At 52.8% G+C, this 18,477-nt stretch overlaps 4 protein-coding genes across 4 annotated transcripts; 2 read left to right on the plus strand and 2 right to left on the minus strand.

Moving 5' to 3' along the window:
* Positions 1–2,891: 2,891 nt before the first annotated feature.
* Positions 2,892–5,081, plus strand: CSUI_006022 (imc sub-compartment protein isp1; the record flags this gene model as incomplete). Its single annotated transcript, XM_068066187.1, has 4 exons — positions 2,892–2,897; positions 4,055–4,123; positions 4,222–4,325; positions 4,925–5,081. 4 exons carry the CDS (start codon positions 2,892–2,894, stop codon positions 5,079–5,081), a joined length of 336 nt encoding a protein of 111 aa, XP_067921831.1.
* A 564-nt stretch (positions 5,082–5,645) lies between these two features.
* CSUI_006023 (phd-finger domain-containing protein) lies at positions 5,646–13,001 on the minus strand. The gene is made up of 7 exons (XM_068066188.1): positions 12,266–13,001; positions 11,268–11,463; positions 10,561–10,677; positions 9,535–9,765; positions 8,738–8,925; positions 7,803–7,868; positions 5,646–6,894 (listed from the first exon to the last, which is right to left on the minus strand). The coding sequence occupies exons 1-7, from the start codon at positions 12,680–12,682 to the stop codon at positions 6,271–6,273; spliced, it is 1,839 nt and encodes a 612-aa protein (XP_067921832.1). The 5' UTR covers positions 12,683–13,001; the 3' UTR covers positions 5,646–6,270.
* A 115-nt stretch (positions 13,002–13,116) lies between these two features.
* On the plus strand, positions 13,117–14,104 carry CSUI_006024 (uncharacterized protein; the record flags this gene model as incomplete). Its single annotated transcript, XM_068066189.1, has 1 exon — positions 13,117–14,104. A coding segment is annotated over one exon (228 nt), but the record flags the coding sequence as incomplete, so codon positions are not given.
* Positions 14,105–14,397: 293 nt separating this feature from the next.
* CSUI_006025 (uncharacterized protein) lies at positions 14,398–15,824 on the minus strand. The gene has a single exon (XM_068066190.1). The coding sequence runs from the start codon at positions 15,304–15,306 to the stop codon at positions 14,785–14,787; it is 522 nt and encodes a 173-aa protein (XP_067921834.1). The 5' UTR covers positions 15,307–15,824; the 3' UTR covers positions 14,398–14,784.
* Between the last annotated feature and the right edge of the window lie 2,653 nt (positions 15,825–18,477).

Genomic DNA, 18,477 nt, shown 5'->3' on the forward strand with positions numbered 1-18,477 from the left:
GTGTCGTGCCTTTCATGAACAGATTGGATCGACTTCACTTAAGTTCTTGTGGCAACCTTTACAGTTGTCGTGTTGCACCTACACATTCCGGCGGAATCTTGACACTGGCACTGCCCCGCTCCCAGGCGACGGGCGCCTCCGTCGGATGGACAGCGCTCCCGAGCTAAGGGGAAGAGCCTTCACATTCTGCCCGACTCCCGACATCACTCCGTGTGAGCTGGGCGACGCACACCTCGGAGTGCTGTCAGGCCCTTCGGTGTTCTGACTTTCACGAAGAGTCGTCACGGGAGCTCAGTGATGTGTGCCACAGCACCGAGCACAGTTGCGTCGCGTAGCTTGACGAGCTAACCGTGCTTTGGAGGACACTCGAGAGGACACGAAACGGGGTGCGCGCGAGCGCTTTGTGAGGTTGCTAAGACCGAACGTGCTAAGGTAAATACCCTCCACGCACACGGTCACAAGTCCGCGCCTCTGCTCAAGCACCAGGCCTTGTTCATTTGCTTGTCGGAGAGACTACGGTCTTCCACGCTGTGTTCCTGACGAGTCGGTACAGAAGTAGTTACTCGTCCGCGGCCTCAGTGGATCTTCATAGTTATGCTCCACGGGGTCAAGTCTGCCTTCGACTAGAGCATGGACCTCAATCTCCGGTCCATGAATCCCCTTGAGAGCGGCACACCCGACAGCGCGTGCATTTCGGGGAGGCAAGACTCTGACTATCAAATGCCACTTATTCTGTTACCCGGCTTTCATCCAGGGCCCCGAAGGCTCTGTCGTCAGAGCTACCCGTGTTCCCGAGCCTTGCTTCGACCGGCCCAGTCACCCCTGGAGTCCAGACGGCATCTCCCTGCTGCACTTGTAGAGTCCTCACCACGAGCAAAAGAGTGGTCGCGTGCAAGCCGTCGTAGCACAACTCATTCCCTTCCTGTCCTAGTCGCTGTTCCTATTCGCGCAATTGCCGAGCCTGCGGGGTCATGCACTCAACGGCGGTCTAGATGACGAATGGCTGCAGCTGGCCGCAATTTGAGCTGATCGACGACGTGTACGGCAAGCATCTCCGATTGGGAAGACAGATAGCGTATATGAAGGCTGTTCTCGCCTCTCAATTGCAGCCATCGGTGCTGACGGGCACACTCCACGTTCTTCATACTACTGTCCAAGGCGGAGAGAGAAGCCTTGGCAAACACGCCGCTGACACTGCAGGCACGGCGAATAGCTGCGAGAGTGGTTCGCCCAGTTTGCGTGTTTGTCGCCGATCTGAGGATTCGGAAGAAGAAAGCCTGGGACCCTGGGTACGGTCGTGGTTTCTCTAGCGCTCATGACTTCTGCCTGCACTACAACACGATATCCTGAGCGAGTAGCATACTTGAAGCGTTGATAACGCTTGTCACCGCTTCGCAGGCCTTTTCCGCTCCATAAGAGATATTCTCAGCTAGACCTTGGGCGTGGAGCTTCACCACTTCGCACTCGCCCTCCTTCTGGCAGCAACAATCGAGCAAATTTCCCATTTCTCCTGGCACCCAGCTGATAGGACCCCTTCCTACAGAGGAAGAATCAGAACGGTTCGAGAGTCAACGCACCCTAGACCTGCACTCGAGCACGTGTGATCGAGTCCGGAGTGCCACCTACGGCACAGAGTGTGCGGTCGGGGCAGCTAGCAGGGCTGGCAATACGATCCCGACCGGACGCCTTGCCACAAGTCCAGAGTGCCATTTTACAGCTGGCCTACTGGACTATACTCCATTAGCGAATCGAGAACTTCACCCTGTAAGGCGAGAATGCAATAACATTACGTGTTGTTGGGCCGTACCTGGTTTTTTTTTTTTTAGCGGCGTCAGCGCTGTCGAGCAAGCCTTGGGTTCCCCCTGGATCAGACAGCGTGGCGGAGAGGGCTTCTAGGTTAGGCCGTTGCTCTTTCCGACTAAATCTTGGCCAGTCTCATCACGCCCCTCGGGAGACAGATGCTGCTGCCTAGGAAGACCGACTCCGCAGCCTAACACGATGGGCTTACAGTGTCGCTGTTGTTTCTCAGTGACTCAAGGCGAACCCCTGAGGCAGTTGCCCCGCCAGGCCGGAGACGGCCAGACTCGGGCGTGCGTTGCTTTTGAGACTTTTGGTGCATAACACTAACTGGTCGGTATGCCCGGATTTTGAGGCACCCCACGGGGGCCCAGTCATCAGAAATCCGAAGGGTTGACCCGGAAGCCGATACGGACTTTTTTACACCGAAGGCATCAAAGAAAGGACTCGTGCTCCTGAATTTGAGAAACGATTGTGTCCGCTTGAAACTGCCACCTCAGTTTTGAAATCTTTCAACGGAAACTGTCCCGAGCCCGTTAGCCTGAGATCTGGCCCCCTCACATTCGCGCTCCTCACCTAAAAATTTCCGGAAAACTAACGTTCTGCGAGCGCGCGACGCTGTTCCGTCGCGCAGGGGAGAGTCCGACGGCTGTCTGGGGCTTCAGCTTCTCCTGCAGTCGCATGCGGATGTGGGTCGCTGCTGCTGGTAACCAAGAAAAGCCGATTTTCGATGCCAGCTCGTGGCAGGATACTTCTTGAGACACGGCGCATCTACCAAGTACTCTTGCACACAAACTTGTCATATGACGAGCTTCCTTTCAATCTGGCGACCCGCTACTTGAAAAGTTTTCCGCTGTGGGCCTGCAAACATGCAAGGCAGTTTCGCTGACAGATTTGTTCACCTCGAGCTGCAGAAACAAGTCCATGCTCCTGTTGGATAGTTTGCTTGGAAGTGGCAAAGCCGCTCAGGCCCCAGACCTGGAGGGCAGCCCCACTTGCATCGGCCAGAGGCCGAAGGCAACCTCTCGCCTCTTGAGAGTTGAGACTTTATTTTGGAATTACCTGCAATAACTCGCCATTTACCAACATGGGGAATGCCTGTTGCTCAGTTGAAAAGTTCGAACCGGTAAGAGAGTACAAATTCCGCGCTAGTTGCTTGGCTTTAGAAGCTCCATCGGTTGCAACCAGTTGTTGCTTCAGCAGAGGATCAGAATCGGTCTCGGCTTACGCTGAGATGTGGAAGACGGCGAGCTTCTTTTCACCTCTCTCCACACACGCGGGCCACCCTTCGATCAGGGAGCTCCTCGAGCGCGGGTATCTTGTTTGTTGCTCACTGCGCTTCCTGGTTTGCGGTAGCTAGACTGGCTGCCCTTCCCGGCGGAAACGGACTCGCTGCGGTGTAGTGTGCACTACAAAAGAGTATTCAACTTGAAGAAACTGTCTCGCGACCAATACAAACGATGCCGAATCCGGGAGTGACTCCCAGCACGTTCCGTCGCGCAACCGAAGTACTTGGCGCCACCACCAGCTGACTTGGTTTACGGAAGATCTAGGATTGACAACTCCCGAATCGCCGCTTGTGCCAGCCGTCTCCACTAGCTTAGCCATTGCCTCAGGCTGATGCCGCATACACCCAGCAGTTGCCCCACCTTCCCGGAGACGGTGACCTTCTGCTTGTTCAGGGAAGCGATGCGGCGGTCAGAGATTTCTTGTCCCGCGCTGCAAACGGACTCAAGATGGCAGTCGTTTTGCAGGTAACCACGCCGTTTCTGGAGCAGAGGAACTGCGGAAACTATCCGATTCCTGTTTCCCGGACTGCCAAACACGGAACACTAATTTACAAGGAGGCTACGGTGCACGATGTTACGCAGGTTCAGAGTGGCAGCGTTGGTGGATTACCCCTTGCGCCGCCACTGTAGTTTCTTTTTTTTCTGGGCGCTGAGGCCACTGCGGGGGTGTGGGTACAGAGCTGCCAAAGTAGCTGGGAAGCTCGTGGCACCAAAGCAGTTGGACGATTGCCGGACCAGTCGCGGTACCTCGTGTCCCGTAACAGTCCGGCTGCTGATCAACTCCGGCAGTGCTGCTCGTTACTGCACCTCTCAGCCAGAGACCCAAGAATCGAAATCGTTCCCAGCACTGCGACTAGAGACAGCTTCACTGCCCGAAGAAACTTCCAAGGAAGCAAAGCAGGAAATTGCGACTACGCCATACACTCCACTCCTCTGGCGGATTCTCTGATGATTGTTGGCATGTTCAGGATGGCACGGATTTGCACTGCGTCATGATTATCGACACGGTAGAACAGAAGATCACCATAAAGTGCGAGGTAAGGTGAAAACCATGTGCATCTGAGGTGCAGCTCAGTTAAGAGTGCTATGTCGCCGCAGCATCGCCAGCCGAGGAATGCCCGCTTTCCTTTTGCAGGAGAAGGCACGCATCATTGCATTTAGCGGCATCAAAAATCTCCTGTCAACTCCTGCGCAACTGAAGAGAGTGGAGACAAAAGCAAACCTAACTGAAGAGAAGAGGTAACGAATCCTTGTGGTGCGCCTCTCATTATTTTAGCACCCACCGCCCGCGTGGGTTCTTTGTTTTCTCCGGCAGCTACTGGACATGCTTTCTGGCGCCGTAGTGTGATACCTGAGAAACACTAGCCAGGAGCACCGCAGATATGTGTTCTCCCCCGCGTCCCAAACCTAACCCTTCACTTCTGGAAAGCTACATGCCAATACTGCCCGCCTGCATCACGACAGAATCCGCGCGACTCCCCTCTCCTGCAGAAACTGGACCAGAGCGGCTCAGTTGTTTGACAATCACGATCGGTGTCTTGTTAGTGACAACGCATTGCGGGATGCCACGCTAGCGTATGATAGGCAAAGCCGATGCCCGGGACGCGCAGCTAGGCATTAAAAGAGAACTCTCCTGCCGAGACTCTCAGCGTTTACGTGACACCCGACGAAAGTGCCGGAGTTATTGTACCTCATCCACCACATTATATACACAAGAGGCGGCTCCGCAAGTTGGAACGGAGCCCAGGCTTCCGAGGCCTTTCAGAGGTGCGGACGTCGCGCTGTGATTGTCCATACCAATGTAGAGGAACCTTTATCCTTTGTTGGTGTCCGCCCAGTGTCATCGGGGTGCACTTGTTCAAAACTGAGAGCTGCATTCCTATCAAATTGAGCAGCCCAGAAGAGAAGGTCAATTTCATTGCGGCTATGAAGACCTTTGGAGTGCCCCCTCCAAGGATGGACCAGAGGAAATCATCAGCTCATCCTAAAGCTTGAGAGGAAAGCTGGCACCGGCGAAAAGTCGAGCTGTCCTCAGTCCGCTAACGGTGCTGCACGCTTCCGCAGGTCGTCTGACTAAAAGCCGGAAAGTCACTGTCTCGCGTACGGGTTCTAAAGCAGAACCACCGTGGGAGTCTGCCCTTCCCCTGTATAATGAGTGTGTGGGTTCAGCCCTTGGGGTTCGCCTCCAGCGGCTGAGTGTCTTGAGGATAACTCTTCACGTTTACGGGGAGAACCGTTTGCATCTGAGAAAAACGACGCTTTCTCCTGGCACTAAAGAGATGCCAGTGACATGCTGCCACCGGGTTCCTTTCTCCTACAAAGAGTTGGCTTGCTTGCTGATGCTCCGATAGGGGCTGGCACAGAAACTGCGCACCACTGGTGCTGAAGGCCTCTCCGGGCCAACGAACCGGAATTAGACTAGTTTTCAACTGAGAATTATCGCGTATCTCCAGGCATTGCTTCTCTGCCAAGTTCGGCTCTTGGCGCCGACACTCGAACTGTCAAGGAAGGTCCTTGATAGTGCGCGCCGCTTCCCCGTCCTTGAAACATTAGGGCATGTCTCTCCACGGCACGTCTCCGGTGGTTCCACACACACGATCAGAAATACACTGCCCGCTGGTCAGCGGCACGCAAGTGCAAGACAGGCTTAATCTTAAGCTGCTGAACGGAACGCAAGCAGCAGGCGTTCTATCGTGCATGACAGTACAACCAGCAGAGTCGGGACCACCCGCTTCCTTACCTTTACTCCAGTTTCTTTGAAGGTTCGCTGACGCGAAGCAGAGGAGCCGGCCTCGCCGCTTACCTCTGCCTGCAAGCTTTCTTCCACGGAGGAGTAGAAAGGACCATACTCCCCAGACAGACTTCGACAAGAACATGCAGCCCCTGGGCAAGCAACGCGGCCGACTGGTTCCCTCTTGGAAGTCCCCTCCACAGACCATGACGCATAGCTTCCTGACCTCCCAAGTGAAAAATGACGACCAAGAAGATTTTGTCTGGTTTCAACAGCGGTAACGCAGCCAACCCCCTTTTGCACCTCGAAAGAGAGTGATAAAATTGCACGCTGAGCTTAGCCTTCACGCGAGCTGCGAGGAAGAACACTTCACATTTCCCTCAGAGTGCCCCCATCCCACGACCACTGCCTGATTGCACACCTGATGAATTCATCCTATCGCACGGCCTTCTGTCAGCCACTTTTTGGTGACAGCGCTGACTGGGCGGGTTCAGCGGTCTCGGGGTTACCACCTGCTTCAGCATCCCCGGCAGTCGACTCTTTTCCGTCTTCCCGGCCCCCACCAACATGTACCTCTCCCGTGCTGCCTCTTCTTTCTTCGGGGTTCTGTTTCGCATCAAGTCGGGCTTTGTTCCCGCCTTCCGGCTCCTGGTGGTCACCCCCCGTGCTGCCGATGGAAGGTCTGCCTGGACTAGAGGTATTATTTTTCGCAGAAACATTAAGAGGGGCCTTCGTAACTGCCTCACTATTCACGACAGAACCTGGGGGGTCGCCATCACCCCAGGGGTTGCGCGGGGCAGTGCCGCTTTTTGTGCTCTGTGAAGTGTCAGTAGTAGACAGTCTCCTGGAAACCGCCGTAGCACCAGTAGACGGACGAGACTCCTTTGCACTTGGTGTGCGAACACCTGGTGAACCCGTCTGGCCCCCGACTACCGCGGGTCGCGGGGTTTTGCCAACCCCGGAAGTGACGGTAGGCGCTGGGCCGCCGCTAGGCGTGGAGAGCGGTCGTTCGGGTGCGCAGAGATCACTGACCCGCATCCAGAAGGCGCGAATAGCAACGAGGTTCTCATTGAATTCCTGTGTACACCATCGTTCCAAATGACAGCGCCACCCCGATAGCTAAGTGTGTTCACGTGCCTACTGGACTTCCCTACAACACGCCTCGAGGCTCCACCCACCGCAAGCACACTCCGTTCGGAGAAAATTAGCACAAGAAGATCCATCCTTCGGCCGTCCTAGTGTTGTAACCCCGCTTCGCGGTGCGAACCAGTTCTCTTTTGCACTGGTTCGCACCGCGTACGAAAGTCCCCTTTGTAAAACATAAGCCCAGGTCATCTACCTGGCGCGAAGGAGGAACGGACAGCCTTAGGGCGCCTCCCCGACGATTCTGAAACTGCATGCGTTCTCTGGTGTCGTTGCATGTGGAAAGTCTTCCCCCAGCGGGGAGAAACCAGCTTCAACTCCTGTAAAAGTGGTTGTTCTCAGTAGCCATTGTCTCGACACGGAGTAAACTGCGTGGCTATCACAATACTGCCAAAACGAAACAAGAGCCATGGTTCTGAGAGATCTTTGCTGATGCTGTATCTACCATGAAGGCTAAGATACCGTAGGCAAGACTCGCGTTCCTGAGGCGATGGGAGGTACGGCAGCATGTTGCGCTACTTTCCTCAGCTGGAGTAGTGAACGAGAGATACACAGTTGACCCTGTTTCTTCACGGTTCTTGAATGCTGGCGGGCAGACATAGATACGTCTCCATCTACATATATACCTTAACTCAAACTGCGGAGTCCCTTGGTTACATCTTCAGACTATTCTTTGATGAAGTGTATGAACATAGGTATACCCGCAGCCTTCTAGACAGGACAACTTGGAGGGGCTGCTACTTTTCTACGAAAAACTGCAAAGTGTGTGACCGGACAGCTTTTGAAAAGGTATGACTTGGACAAGCACTCATCAAGGAAGAGAAGTTTTAAGTACACCTCACCCTGGTAAGATAGGCTCCCATCCGCAGTCCCCATGTTGTCTCATCCTTATGGCACTGATTGACGTACTGAGAGCATACGCAATAACAATAGACGCCACCACCCCAGTAAGAAGGACTGCAGCGTCTCTATCAGCGTATCTTATCTCTCTGAATCTCCACATGTCCGCTCAAAAAACCATCTGTAGTTCGAATACCCGACTCTCTCCCCGCACGGGAGAAAATAAGAGGTGCAAACAGAAACCCTGTACGAAACAAGTCTACGTCTTGCGTGTATGGAGGAAGCACACGGTTCAGACTGTTCTGTTGTACGAGTGGCGGTAGTCGTGCTAGTACCGGAGTAAATACAAACCCGTCATCATACACATCCACCCGCTGTAGATTGACCGATATATGCAAATCCATACCTGAGCAATAGATGCGGTACGGGTTCAGGTCAGCATGCGAGGGAGAGACGGAAGAAGCTTTTCCTACCCTGGAAAGCCGAGACCGACGGGGGGACATTTACAGGGTATGAAGCTTCTCTTTACCTCACCTCAAGAGGAGGAGACGCATATGTACTATTGCGATACAACGACAGCTTCAAACGAGCGACGTAGGTTATGTGAAGAAACTTAGGAACGGACAATATATGAGTCAAGCCAAGTGTCTACTCCTCATACAGAGGGATAGGAGAAGTGGGTTGTTCTGGAAGTCCACAATGCGACTTAGTCTATAAGTGCGAAACGTACCATAAACTGCGGAATTTTGTGTCTCGGGTGAAGTCAAGACTTCCGGGCTCTATCCGTGTGAAGCATCATAAAGAGGAGAAGCACAGATCTACCACATATCTATATTTAACTCGAATCGAAAACGTGTGGTGGATTCACGCCAGTTGTTCGCTTAGCTTCTTTCCCCTTTCTAACGAGCAACCAAGCCTATTCACTTGTTGAGCTTACGAAGAGAATATCTCTGTTCCGGCGAATGAGATTTGCAGCTCGGAGAAAAGGATGGGTGAAGTCTGGATGGCGCCGAAGATATTCTAGCGGCTCTTCCACATCAACGGATTCTCGGAAAGCGTATCCCCGATGACGTAGACAGAAGGCATGAAAAGTCATATCATGTCTTCTGTTGACATGCAGTTGACCTGAAGAATGGATGAGAGAGATATGTATAAACCTTCGGCAAAGATACTATGAAGTACACGAGAACCTTGAATCGACTCCTATACATCACTTAGAAAGTCTACACCGGGTGATCCGGGTGACCACGCCCACCCTCGAGGGACTCGGAGAGGATCGGAGGGAGGGGGATGTGAGAGGCCCTTTTACTCCCTGCTCTTTCCCACCTCTTAAGTAGTGGCTACCAAGCTACGATCGCGCGTTATCAAGCAGTCTTCCTTTCCGAACGGGCATAGAAGAAAGTCGTAGGTGAAAGGAAGACCAGCGATAAGAAATCTATCTCACTTCTGGAAACTCTCTCACTTCTGAAACAGATAGAAGAGATGCCTGCATGCAAAGACTTTTCATTCATTTGGCTCATATGAATGGATGAATCTTTCTTAATGCTGCTACCCCAATTGCAGATGCTCCTTTACCTATCCCCCACACACCGGATGAAAACCGTGAATGCCTGCCTCTTCTCCCTAGCTATTCACGAAGATAGAACATAGTTCATACATAAGCATCTAATCACATCTCTCCTCAACCAACACATAGCACGTAGATAGAGGTATCCTTGCAACTCGGAGATCTACCTGTCAGATTCATTCCATAGGCTGCCATGGTCGCACAGACAGGATGAAAGACAGCAGGGCAGTTTTCTTGATGACATTTAACGACAGCTCCTTCGTCAACTCCACAGAGATCACATATCTTCTCAAATCTCCATGATGCCGCTTGAAGCAATCCTCCCGCATCCTCGACGCCTGTCACCCAGCCTTCCGGGAGCCATACAGCACAGTTAACATGAACCCAGATCTGAGATCCTGAGCCATACCACAAGAAGGAAGCACACAGGAGGCACCCCGCAAAAGGAGAGTGAAGTTCTCTTGTTTTACAGGGAAACCCCATCCTAAAGGATCGCGCTGAACGTTCTTCTCTCTGAGGGCTATCTTCTCTTCTCAGAGACAGGTTCATGGCTTCATATCCACAACACAGGAATCACCCTGTCAGAGAATCAGAGCATTGTGTCACAGGAGTTACTATCAAGATGAAGACAGAAGTGAGACAGAAGCAAAAAAGAGATGTATCTTCTTCGTGTACAAAAAGAAGAAGAGACATACAACACCCAGTCGGAGTCTTAGCGCCCTCATCATTCTTCAGCTTTTCTCATCCTGCTTCAAGGAGAGAGACATAGACTCCTGCTGACCCGATTCCTGGCGGACGTCTTCTTCGGGTGATTACATGTGGATGGAGAAACACCACTCTCCGAGCTCATCGAGAGGAATGAATGTATATCTATCTCCGTGGTAAAGGCTTTAGATCTAAACCTTCACAGAATGGTATACATCATATCAGCCCTTGAGTCGCAGGCGTGCTTTCGCAGTAAGTACACGTCAAGTGTTAGGTGAAGATCCACCTGGATAAACATGAAAGGAGAAGTTCTCAGTCGTCTACTGCAACATCAAGAGATCGGACTTGAAGAAAACCTCTGCTAGAAAACTTCTCTTCGTACACGTCATGAATTTGTCTGGGGACACCCACGAAAGGCGAGGGCAATGAAGAAAGAATCCGAAGAGCGAAATCAACGGTCTCTTTTGAAAGAAAGGAAAAAGACTTACCTTCTGACGATCGAATGTGCGCTCCAAATCTTCTCGGACAAAGAGGGCATGCTTTCGGCAAGATACAGAAAGGCTCTTTTTCTCTCTCCATCCGATCAATCTCCTCTTGTAAGGTCGCTGAAAAGCCGCAATGCACAGTCTCCCGTATGCGATCTTCACTTATAGCATGAGTATACGACACCAAGGCTGTCTCTCTGTCTCTATCATTGTACCCATGGGCAGAGAGAGAACAGTCGAGGAAAAAAACGCTAAGGCCGAGTAGACAGGGCTATGAAGGTAGACTGCAGGACTGAATGGATAGACGGAACTTCGTCGTTAGTTCCAGTGTCACTACACTCTATCGAAGTCCACAGTCGTAGGGACGAGAAAAGTGTCTGCAAGAATACTAGAGGCGGAGGCTATTCACTTCAGCGCTCAGCGATTGTTTAGGACTATCTTTGTATATTAACGATAGTGCTATGAATAACGTAATGCAGATCTCTTCAACAGATGTGTGTATCATCATGAGGATGAGGTTGTCGAAAAGATCGCCATGAGCTCACGTTACCCTCGTGTTTCTCTCATATACGTCGTTGTGTTATCTCGGCGTAGTTTGTGAAAGTGACGTACACGAAGATGAAGAGGAAGAAGAAACAAAAGAAAAAGAAAGAGCACAGCTCTCCCCCGCAGGAGAGGACTGTTCGCTAGAGAGAGGAGAGTCAACTTACATTTTAAGACATTCTTATCCGTGGTTTTACTGACAGTTTTGAAAGCAAGACGACGGAGATGCTGCACATTCGATGTAGCGCGACGTTCATCATGGCAATACCGACAGAACCATTCGCCTTCAGGGACTTCTTTCACATTATAACACGTTTGGTGGACGGCCACATCACATCCATCACATAAGAGAATTTGGTCATCCTACAGGAAAACAAGACATCCTCGGAAATGATCTCCGATACATGCACGGAGGACTCTTTCCCTTTCTATGAAGAGTAAGTTCCCCCCTCAACACGATGCTTTAACGGCAGCTATCTATCTATCCATCTGTCTTTCTTTCTCTCTCTCTCTACATATATATATATATATGTATACATATATAGATGACGTTGTTGGTGATGCCTGCAGGTGTCTTGTTCTGTGTGGAGAGAAGGTCACACTTGAAGCATGTAAAGTTTTAAGAGACAAAAAAGGGTGAGCTGCAATGGAATAGGTATCGTGTCATGCTATAGCCATAGCTGAGTTCCCTATTACGGCAACTGTAGGACCTCGTAAGGTCAATAAGAAAGGTAAGAGTCGCCCAAGACGAGGCAGAAGAATCAGATATAGACAGGAAAACATATGTCTGGATAGGTGTGTACTTCACTGAAGTGTGAAGTGAGGTGAGGCGGGGGAAAGACGAGTCTTAGATATACAGAAGTCATGAGGATACACCTCGTGAATGGTTTTCGCTACTAGAGTCTATGATGGAGAGACACAATTACTTTAGTAGAGAGGCAGCAGGCCGGACAGACTGAGACATGTAAGAAAAAATCACGTTACGAAAAGAGACCAAATCAACCCTTAACCCTAGTATCTCACTCCCGAGTGTCCTGTAGGTACGGGATCCGAACCGGGTTCTCGAGAAAAGCCTTGCGATGTTTTGAAGAGTGGTGAAAGGAGTATCGATTGTTTCATGCACAAGGCGGCCCAGGAGTAGATTCATCCGCGGGCACGAGCTTACCGGCAGCGTGTCATAATTGCCGCAGACATCACACCGAGTTCCGTCGTCGTCTAGATCCACCACCAATTCCGCCCAGAATTTATTCAGGACAGGAAACCTCCTTAGGACCTTCTTGGCTACCGCCGCATCTCTTAATCTTTCCTTCCGAAACTTGAGGAGACTTTTACTTACGGCTGCTGCTTTGATCGGCCGGAGTTCTGCTGGATGAGGGAGAGCCTGCGCGAGTGCAGGCAGAGACTCCTTTCTCTTTTTAGGAGATGTCGCAGCAGACGCACTCTTATTGGAAGTTACGGAGGAAGACGGAGCCAAGGGCGAAGAAGAAGATGAAGACGTAAGAGGCGACGATCCGTCGACGGGTTTCGCCCCGTCTGAGGACTTCGCAGAAGAGTCGGCCGGTCCTGCCTTATTCTCCATCATGCTTATCGCTGTCCTCCCAGGGAAAAAAAGATTCAGTTGACAACTTCGAATGAGCCAGAGAAAAATCAAATGAAAATGATGAAGAAAGAAAGACAGTTCAAAGCAATCGTAGACGAACGCTTCCACCAAGGGGCCACAGCGCAGCCACCGGGTATACACCCTCTACGAGGAAAACTGCTTTCGATCTTACCCTTCTCATTGTGGAAACGAGAACCGCCAGCTCCTTTGAACACAAGAAGGGGACAGAATTAATGTACCACACACAGACCCGTGAACAAAGAAGCGTGAGTCCTACGTATAAAATGGAATTACGTAAATCTCCTTACATGTCGAAACTGAAGCATCGCATGCACGCATGCGTAGCGGTAAGCCTTTACATTCTAGCTTGGTACCGTAGGTAGCAACCTGGAGTCTTAGTCTGCACTCCATTTTCTCTTGGAAGGAGAACCTTCCGGGACTGAAACTGAGGAGCTTTCTTCATGAAGCCGCCCAGGAGATACAAATAGCACATGGGTGCCAGGTTTTAGAGAGTCACCAGCGCCGGTGGAACGGGCGAAATTTTGGAGAGCTCGACGCAGGACACCTGCCGGGGCAGATCTTTAACCGGCAATACCGAGGAGTGCTTTCTTTCATCTCCTTCGACAACACGAGGGTGGTCCTGTAAGCTGAAACTCTATGGGTCAGTCCGGCCGTGCAGTTCGCGGACGGCGGGCTGCCAGTGTTGTATGTCTTAATGACTAGCGGACTGCTTGCAGAGATGCAACCCCAGCCATGTACAGGATGAGGGTATCATCCTCTGTGCCACGGAGGCGTCCAGCCGCTTGACTGGCGAACTGCGTCACTTCCGAAACACCTGAATGCGGGAACACTCCGTGTAAGCTCACGCAAATGGAAAACAGCTCGCTTTGTACGAGGTTCGTGGTGTCCAGGATTAATGTAGCTGCCTTGGGCCTCGAAATCCAGTTAACGTACGGCTTTGGACCAGACTTCTGTCCTCACCGCAAGTATTTGTGGATACACTGCCACATGGATAGCTAACCGGAAACTTACAATACATGTGAGTCGCAGGGAGGTTCACGGAAAATCAAGCGACTCCCGTTGTTATTCTACTCCACAAGTGCTGTGCATCGAGCAAGAAATGAGCTCCAAAGGAGTATCCCGGTGGTGAATGCTCATCAAAAGTTCGCCCTTCTGTGAAGGTTGTAGTAGTAACCTCCGAGAGAAGCTACGCCACTAGCTGGGGACAGGCCACTCAGTGGGTGTGCCAGACATAGCTCCTGAGATCGGGTCCCTTTGCGTACTTGCTTTTTGCCCCCGCTGAGACCCGATCTTACGGTCACACTCCGGGTGGCTCTCGGAAATGTGTTGAACCACCTGAGGCTTCCTCTGTGAGATCGTGACTGTGTGCTGTGAACTCGCCGCCTACTGCTTAAGCTGTTGTGCGCGTACTTCTCCATGCTTTCTTCGATGTCTCGGGTCGACAAATATCCCCTTCCTTGCGATCCCGCAGTACACTTCGTAGTCGCTGGACCCAACACTCTCACACAGAAGCCCAAGTCTGAAGGTAGCGAACGCACCGGTGTCCAGTCGGGCATGGTACGTCTCCCGACTCGATCACCTCGGCTCGACAAACTGTTACACTTCCGTGGTCTCAGCAAAAGTTCCAACTTCTCACAAAGCGAGGTCCACTCAAATTAATCCAGCTTTGTGTACAGGCACAACACTTTGCATATACAGCAGCTCATAGACGGAACATACAGATGGGGGCTCTTTCTCGAGACTGCTGGGTACGGCTGTGCGAGGAGCCGACTCCCGATGAGGTACGGCACAGGCCGCGACCCTTCCACGGGTCAAGTCGAAGGAGCAGGAGAGACTTGCAGCCACACACAAACACTCCCTAGGCTGATGCTGACAGTACCTCCTGCTGACAAGAAGTCAACGCTCCGGACACTTCTTCAGGAGAGGAGCCCCGGATCCGGGGTGTTTGCTCTCCTTTCCGAAGTCCTCTCGGCAGTTTGCCCGAAAGTGCCTCTTTGGTTACGGGTGTTTTCATAGCATGCAAAGGCCAAGACGCGCTGCAGGCAGGCCTGTCGTTTTTCTCCCTATCTCTCTGATTCTTGACACCAAAACGTCGAGGCGGGAGCAGCCCACATGTGGCTCTCCCCAGGCTTCAGGTGCGGCAACGTTGTCGGTGTTGTTTCGATCTTCCGTGCCCGGGTTCTGGCAGACGGCAAGCAAACATTATTGATGGCGCACGGTCTCCGCGCGTGTTCGTTTCTACCGGGTGAGACGTCAGCCCGGTTTAGATAGGACTGTGCATATCTGTAGGTATACGTGGGAACACGGTCTGTACATGGGTCCACACTGTTTTCATCCATTCCTGTGTACAGCCGCTTGCATGCCCTATGGAGTTGCCTTGAGGAGAATTCTCTAGTGGCCTCCCCCGAGGCCGTCAGGCGTGGCTTTCTTCGGCACCGAGGCTGGAGGTGCGCACCCTCTCGGACCAGACCGGGAATTGTACTTCGCCTCATTTGTTGTTTGCGTACGATGAGGCCAGGTGTTCCTCGGTCAGTGGCCGGAGACGACTCAGTAGTGGCAGCATTCCCTCCGCTACCTCGGACCATTCTTGAGAAGGAACATGCCCGTCACACCGCTATTGCTGGACGAAGAAGCTGTAGAAACCTTTCACCCTTCTTGCCTCGAGTCTACAGACCCCGTAGACTTCAGTTTCAGATAGAACGCGAGTCTCACTAGAGGATCAAACGGTGCACCGGTGGTCGCCGTTGACCAAGTATCCGACCCTTGCTGCACGCACCTCACAGACAAAGGGGCTCGGAAGTGCACAAGCGTTCAGGAAGCAGTGAGGGCAAGTATTGGTCTTTGTGACGGCTCGAACCAGGAGCTTGTCTTTCAGGTTGAGTTCGGCTGGTGAGGGGAGACGGTGACCTCTGTGTCCTGATTTTGTGCCTTTACCTCTTGCGCCGCCGACGCAGCACTATCCGCGTCTTCTTCCACACGCATGACAGGTTTGTGTACTGGTTCTCCGGCAGTGGCAGCAATCTCCGCATCAAGAGCAATTTGCCTGGTGACTGCCTGCCTGTTAGCCTGCTGCTTGTAAGCGTCGATTAGAAGCTGAATCACGGGGGGGACAGACAAAGGCAGACCGTCGACATCCTGCTAGCACTCCCGCAAGACAGGCAGTCATAGTCACAGCTACGCTTCGAACGTCCCCTGCTGCTCCGGACCAAGATAGCCTGCTGATCCATTCTTGATGGAGGAGAGGCGAACTGAGCGGTAGTATTGCACACCAATACAGCAGCGCTTTCGATCTGGGTTTACCTCGGTTATTGGTGCTAACGGCAAAACGTGCCGGAACACGCGCATTTCTCAAGGATGCGCATGTTCCGGCGCCCATCCCTAATCTACCGCGCAGTGAAGTTACAGCACAGATGGTTCCAAAGAAGTGGCAACATAGCTATCTATGGACAGCCGCCACGGGTCGAAAATCTAAGCGGGCTGTACCAGTCACAGCCCTAGCCTGTCCCCTTTGCGGCACTTGCCGAAGAAACTTCGCTTGAAAGGAGGAGTCTTGAGAAAGTGTAACCAATGAAGAGACTAGAGTTCAGCGTTCACGGTGTGGCAAACGCATCTGCCAGCTTGGAGGTGTCACGCGAGAGTGGTGGTGGTCAGAACCAGGAACCACCTTCCCGGTCCCCCCATTTCTTGGCTCTTTCATTCCCAACAGCGCCAGCACGGGCAAGAACCTGGGGCAGAAGCTGAGTGCGCTGGAAGGAATATCGGTATGGTCTTCTCCAGTGTACCTGCTCGAGAGCCTGGACAGAACAGGGACCAGCAGCACCATATAGTCCTGCACGTTAGCGCCCCAGCCTCAGCCGGAGCGTCGCGAGAACTTCCGCTCCAACACCGGAGGCAGCCACTCCCGGATAGCAGACAACCGGTTACTTTCTCCTGGAAGAGTGAGGACACAAAGTGCTCCCCGGTTCACGTGTGTCTTCGACTGTCGCCCGTAATTTTCAGCATCAGGGCTGCTGGCACGTGGACTTAGATACTGATACCGCAAAGGGAGCTGGGTTGTTGGATGCTGACCCACCGGAAGTAGCGCTGGCATAACCTCCCTCTCAAGATATGCCCTCCGCTCGCTGCTTGAACCCGTAAGGTCAGATTCCTTGTTGTCGTATGGCCACAGCCAAAGAAGGTCTGTCGCCCCCGTCGAATCCCTACTCCCGATTTCATCAAGACTGCCCTTCTTCTCCGGAGCGGAGTCAGCTTCCTCTGCGTTGGCATACTTGGTCTCTACTACAACGTCAACCGCTTCGCCCTCTCGCACCGTCTCCATGACTCCGAGGGATTCTTTTGTTTCTGAATAGGCGCCTCACAGTGCGGAGCTACCGTGGCGGCGGGGCACCTGTAGCAGATGGTTCACATTTCCATGTGGCTGTCTCTTGTACTCGTGCCGAGTTGCGCCCGGTGAATACACGCCATCTCCCAGCCAGGATTGCTGCACGCCCCGGCCGACCGCCCACTGCGGTGTTTGCGGTGAAGCATTACGCACAAGCGTAGTGCAGGCTTCCTTTTCGGTTGGCAATGAAAGCAATGCATGCCAGCTGGAAGCTGTCGTAATGAGGACGAGGACGACGGGCGTGGGTTACCTCGGCAGATTGGGGCTGTGCCACAAAAGAAGGTCGACTCGGAATGATTCCTCGGCGTGATCACTCAAACTTCACATGAGGCCCACTGCCCCGGTTGTTTCCTTTTCGTGTTCGGGTTCCTCTGCACCCTGCCTGTAGGGCTGCCACTGGGCACCACACGTTATAGTAAACCAGAATACCTTTGCAAACACGTGCCACGTGCCTGGGGTTCCTGATGCGAGGTTCCGACTTCGGACGCAGCAGAGACCCCATGACGGCGTGAGCAGGTGGCAAAACTGGGCTGAGGAATGCTGTAGTGCTATACAGTGGAGCCGCGCGCATCATCGAGCGAGCGGAGACATCTTGCAAGCTGTTTACGCCAGGAGACAGGTGCTCCCCAGGCTTTGGGACACCTGTGGGGAAAAGTGGCCGTGCAGTGGCTGGCGGGGCACTTATGCATCGCAAGGGAGCACAAAGGCATCACGGGCTTCAGCCGGTTCAGCTGTCGTATGACTTATCGTCCCCTCGAGGGTAATGTCTGGGCAACAAGATCTCTGTCGGGCCTCCCTCGTGGCAGAGCATGGCAGACGTGCATAGGAGCTGGGCACCAGTAAGGAACTCGTTTGCTCCCTGAGGTTGTTCGCGCGCCTCAGAGGCGCTACGCGGTGAAGCAAAGTGACTGAACAGAAGCTTTTCCCAGCGCACCGCAACAAACAAGCAGTTTCAGTACCAGCTCTCGTTGGGCCGGCTATCAGCGGGCTACTGGGGGGAGAAAAAGACAATACTATGGCGCCGGGCCTCGGAGCACCCTATCGCCTGAATTGACTGGCTACAGTTGTCATCGTGGTGCGGATCACTCGCGGGCTGCCTCGGGGCTGCGGCTACGGCGGGTGTGTTGCTTGAGATCTTTAGTAACTCTTTACTTCAGGCGTGGAGGGGGCCATCCGAACTGACCGAAACATTCGGGCTCACCCACGGCCAACAACCCAGTCCTTCTGTAAGAGTCTCTTGGGAGCCATGCTCGGACTGGATGGCGTGACAGGCAGCATTCCAGGTGATCCGAAGACGCAAAATGCGTGGTAGGCCAGGACACACGCCGCCCGGCAGCGGCATCTCCACAGTCTGCCCCAGTGTCCGGACTGGCAA

This window comes from Cystoisospora suis (genome assembly GCF_002600585.1).
Source record: "Cystoisospora suis strain Wien I chromosome Unknown contig_3012, whole genome shotgun sequence".
Classification (NCBI taxonomy): Eukaryota; Apicomplexa; class Conoidasida; order Eucoccidiorida; family Sarcocystidae; genus Cystoisospora; species Cystoisospora suis.

Coding starts and splice junctions, on each gene's coding strand:
- CSUI_006023 (XM_068066188.1), bottom strand. CDS start 12,682: ATGATGGAGAATAAGGCAGGACCGGCCGACTCTTCTGCGAAGTCCTCA. Junction 11,464..12,265: donor GCAATTATGACACGCTGCCG/GTAAGCTCGTGC, acceptor GTTTTCCTGTAG/GATGACCAAATTCTCTTATG. Junction 7,869..8,737: donor GGAACAGAGATATTCTCTTC/GTAAGCTCAACA, acceptor GTATGCTCTCAG/TACGTCAATCAGTGCCATAA.
- CSUI_006025 (XM_068066190.1), bottom strand. CDS start 15,306: ATGGTCCGAGGTAGCGGAGGGAATGCTGCCACTACTGAGTCGTCTCCG.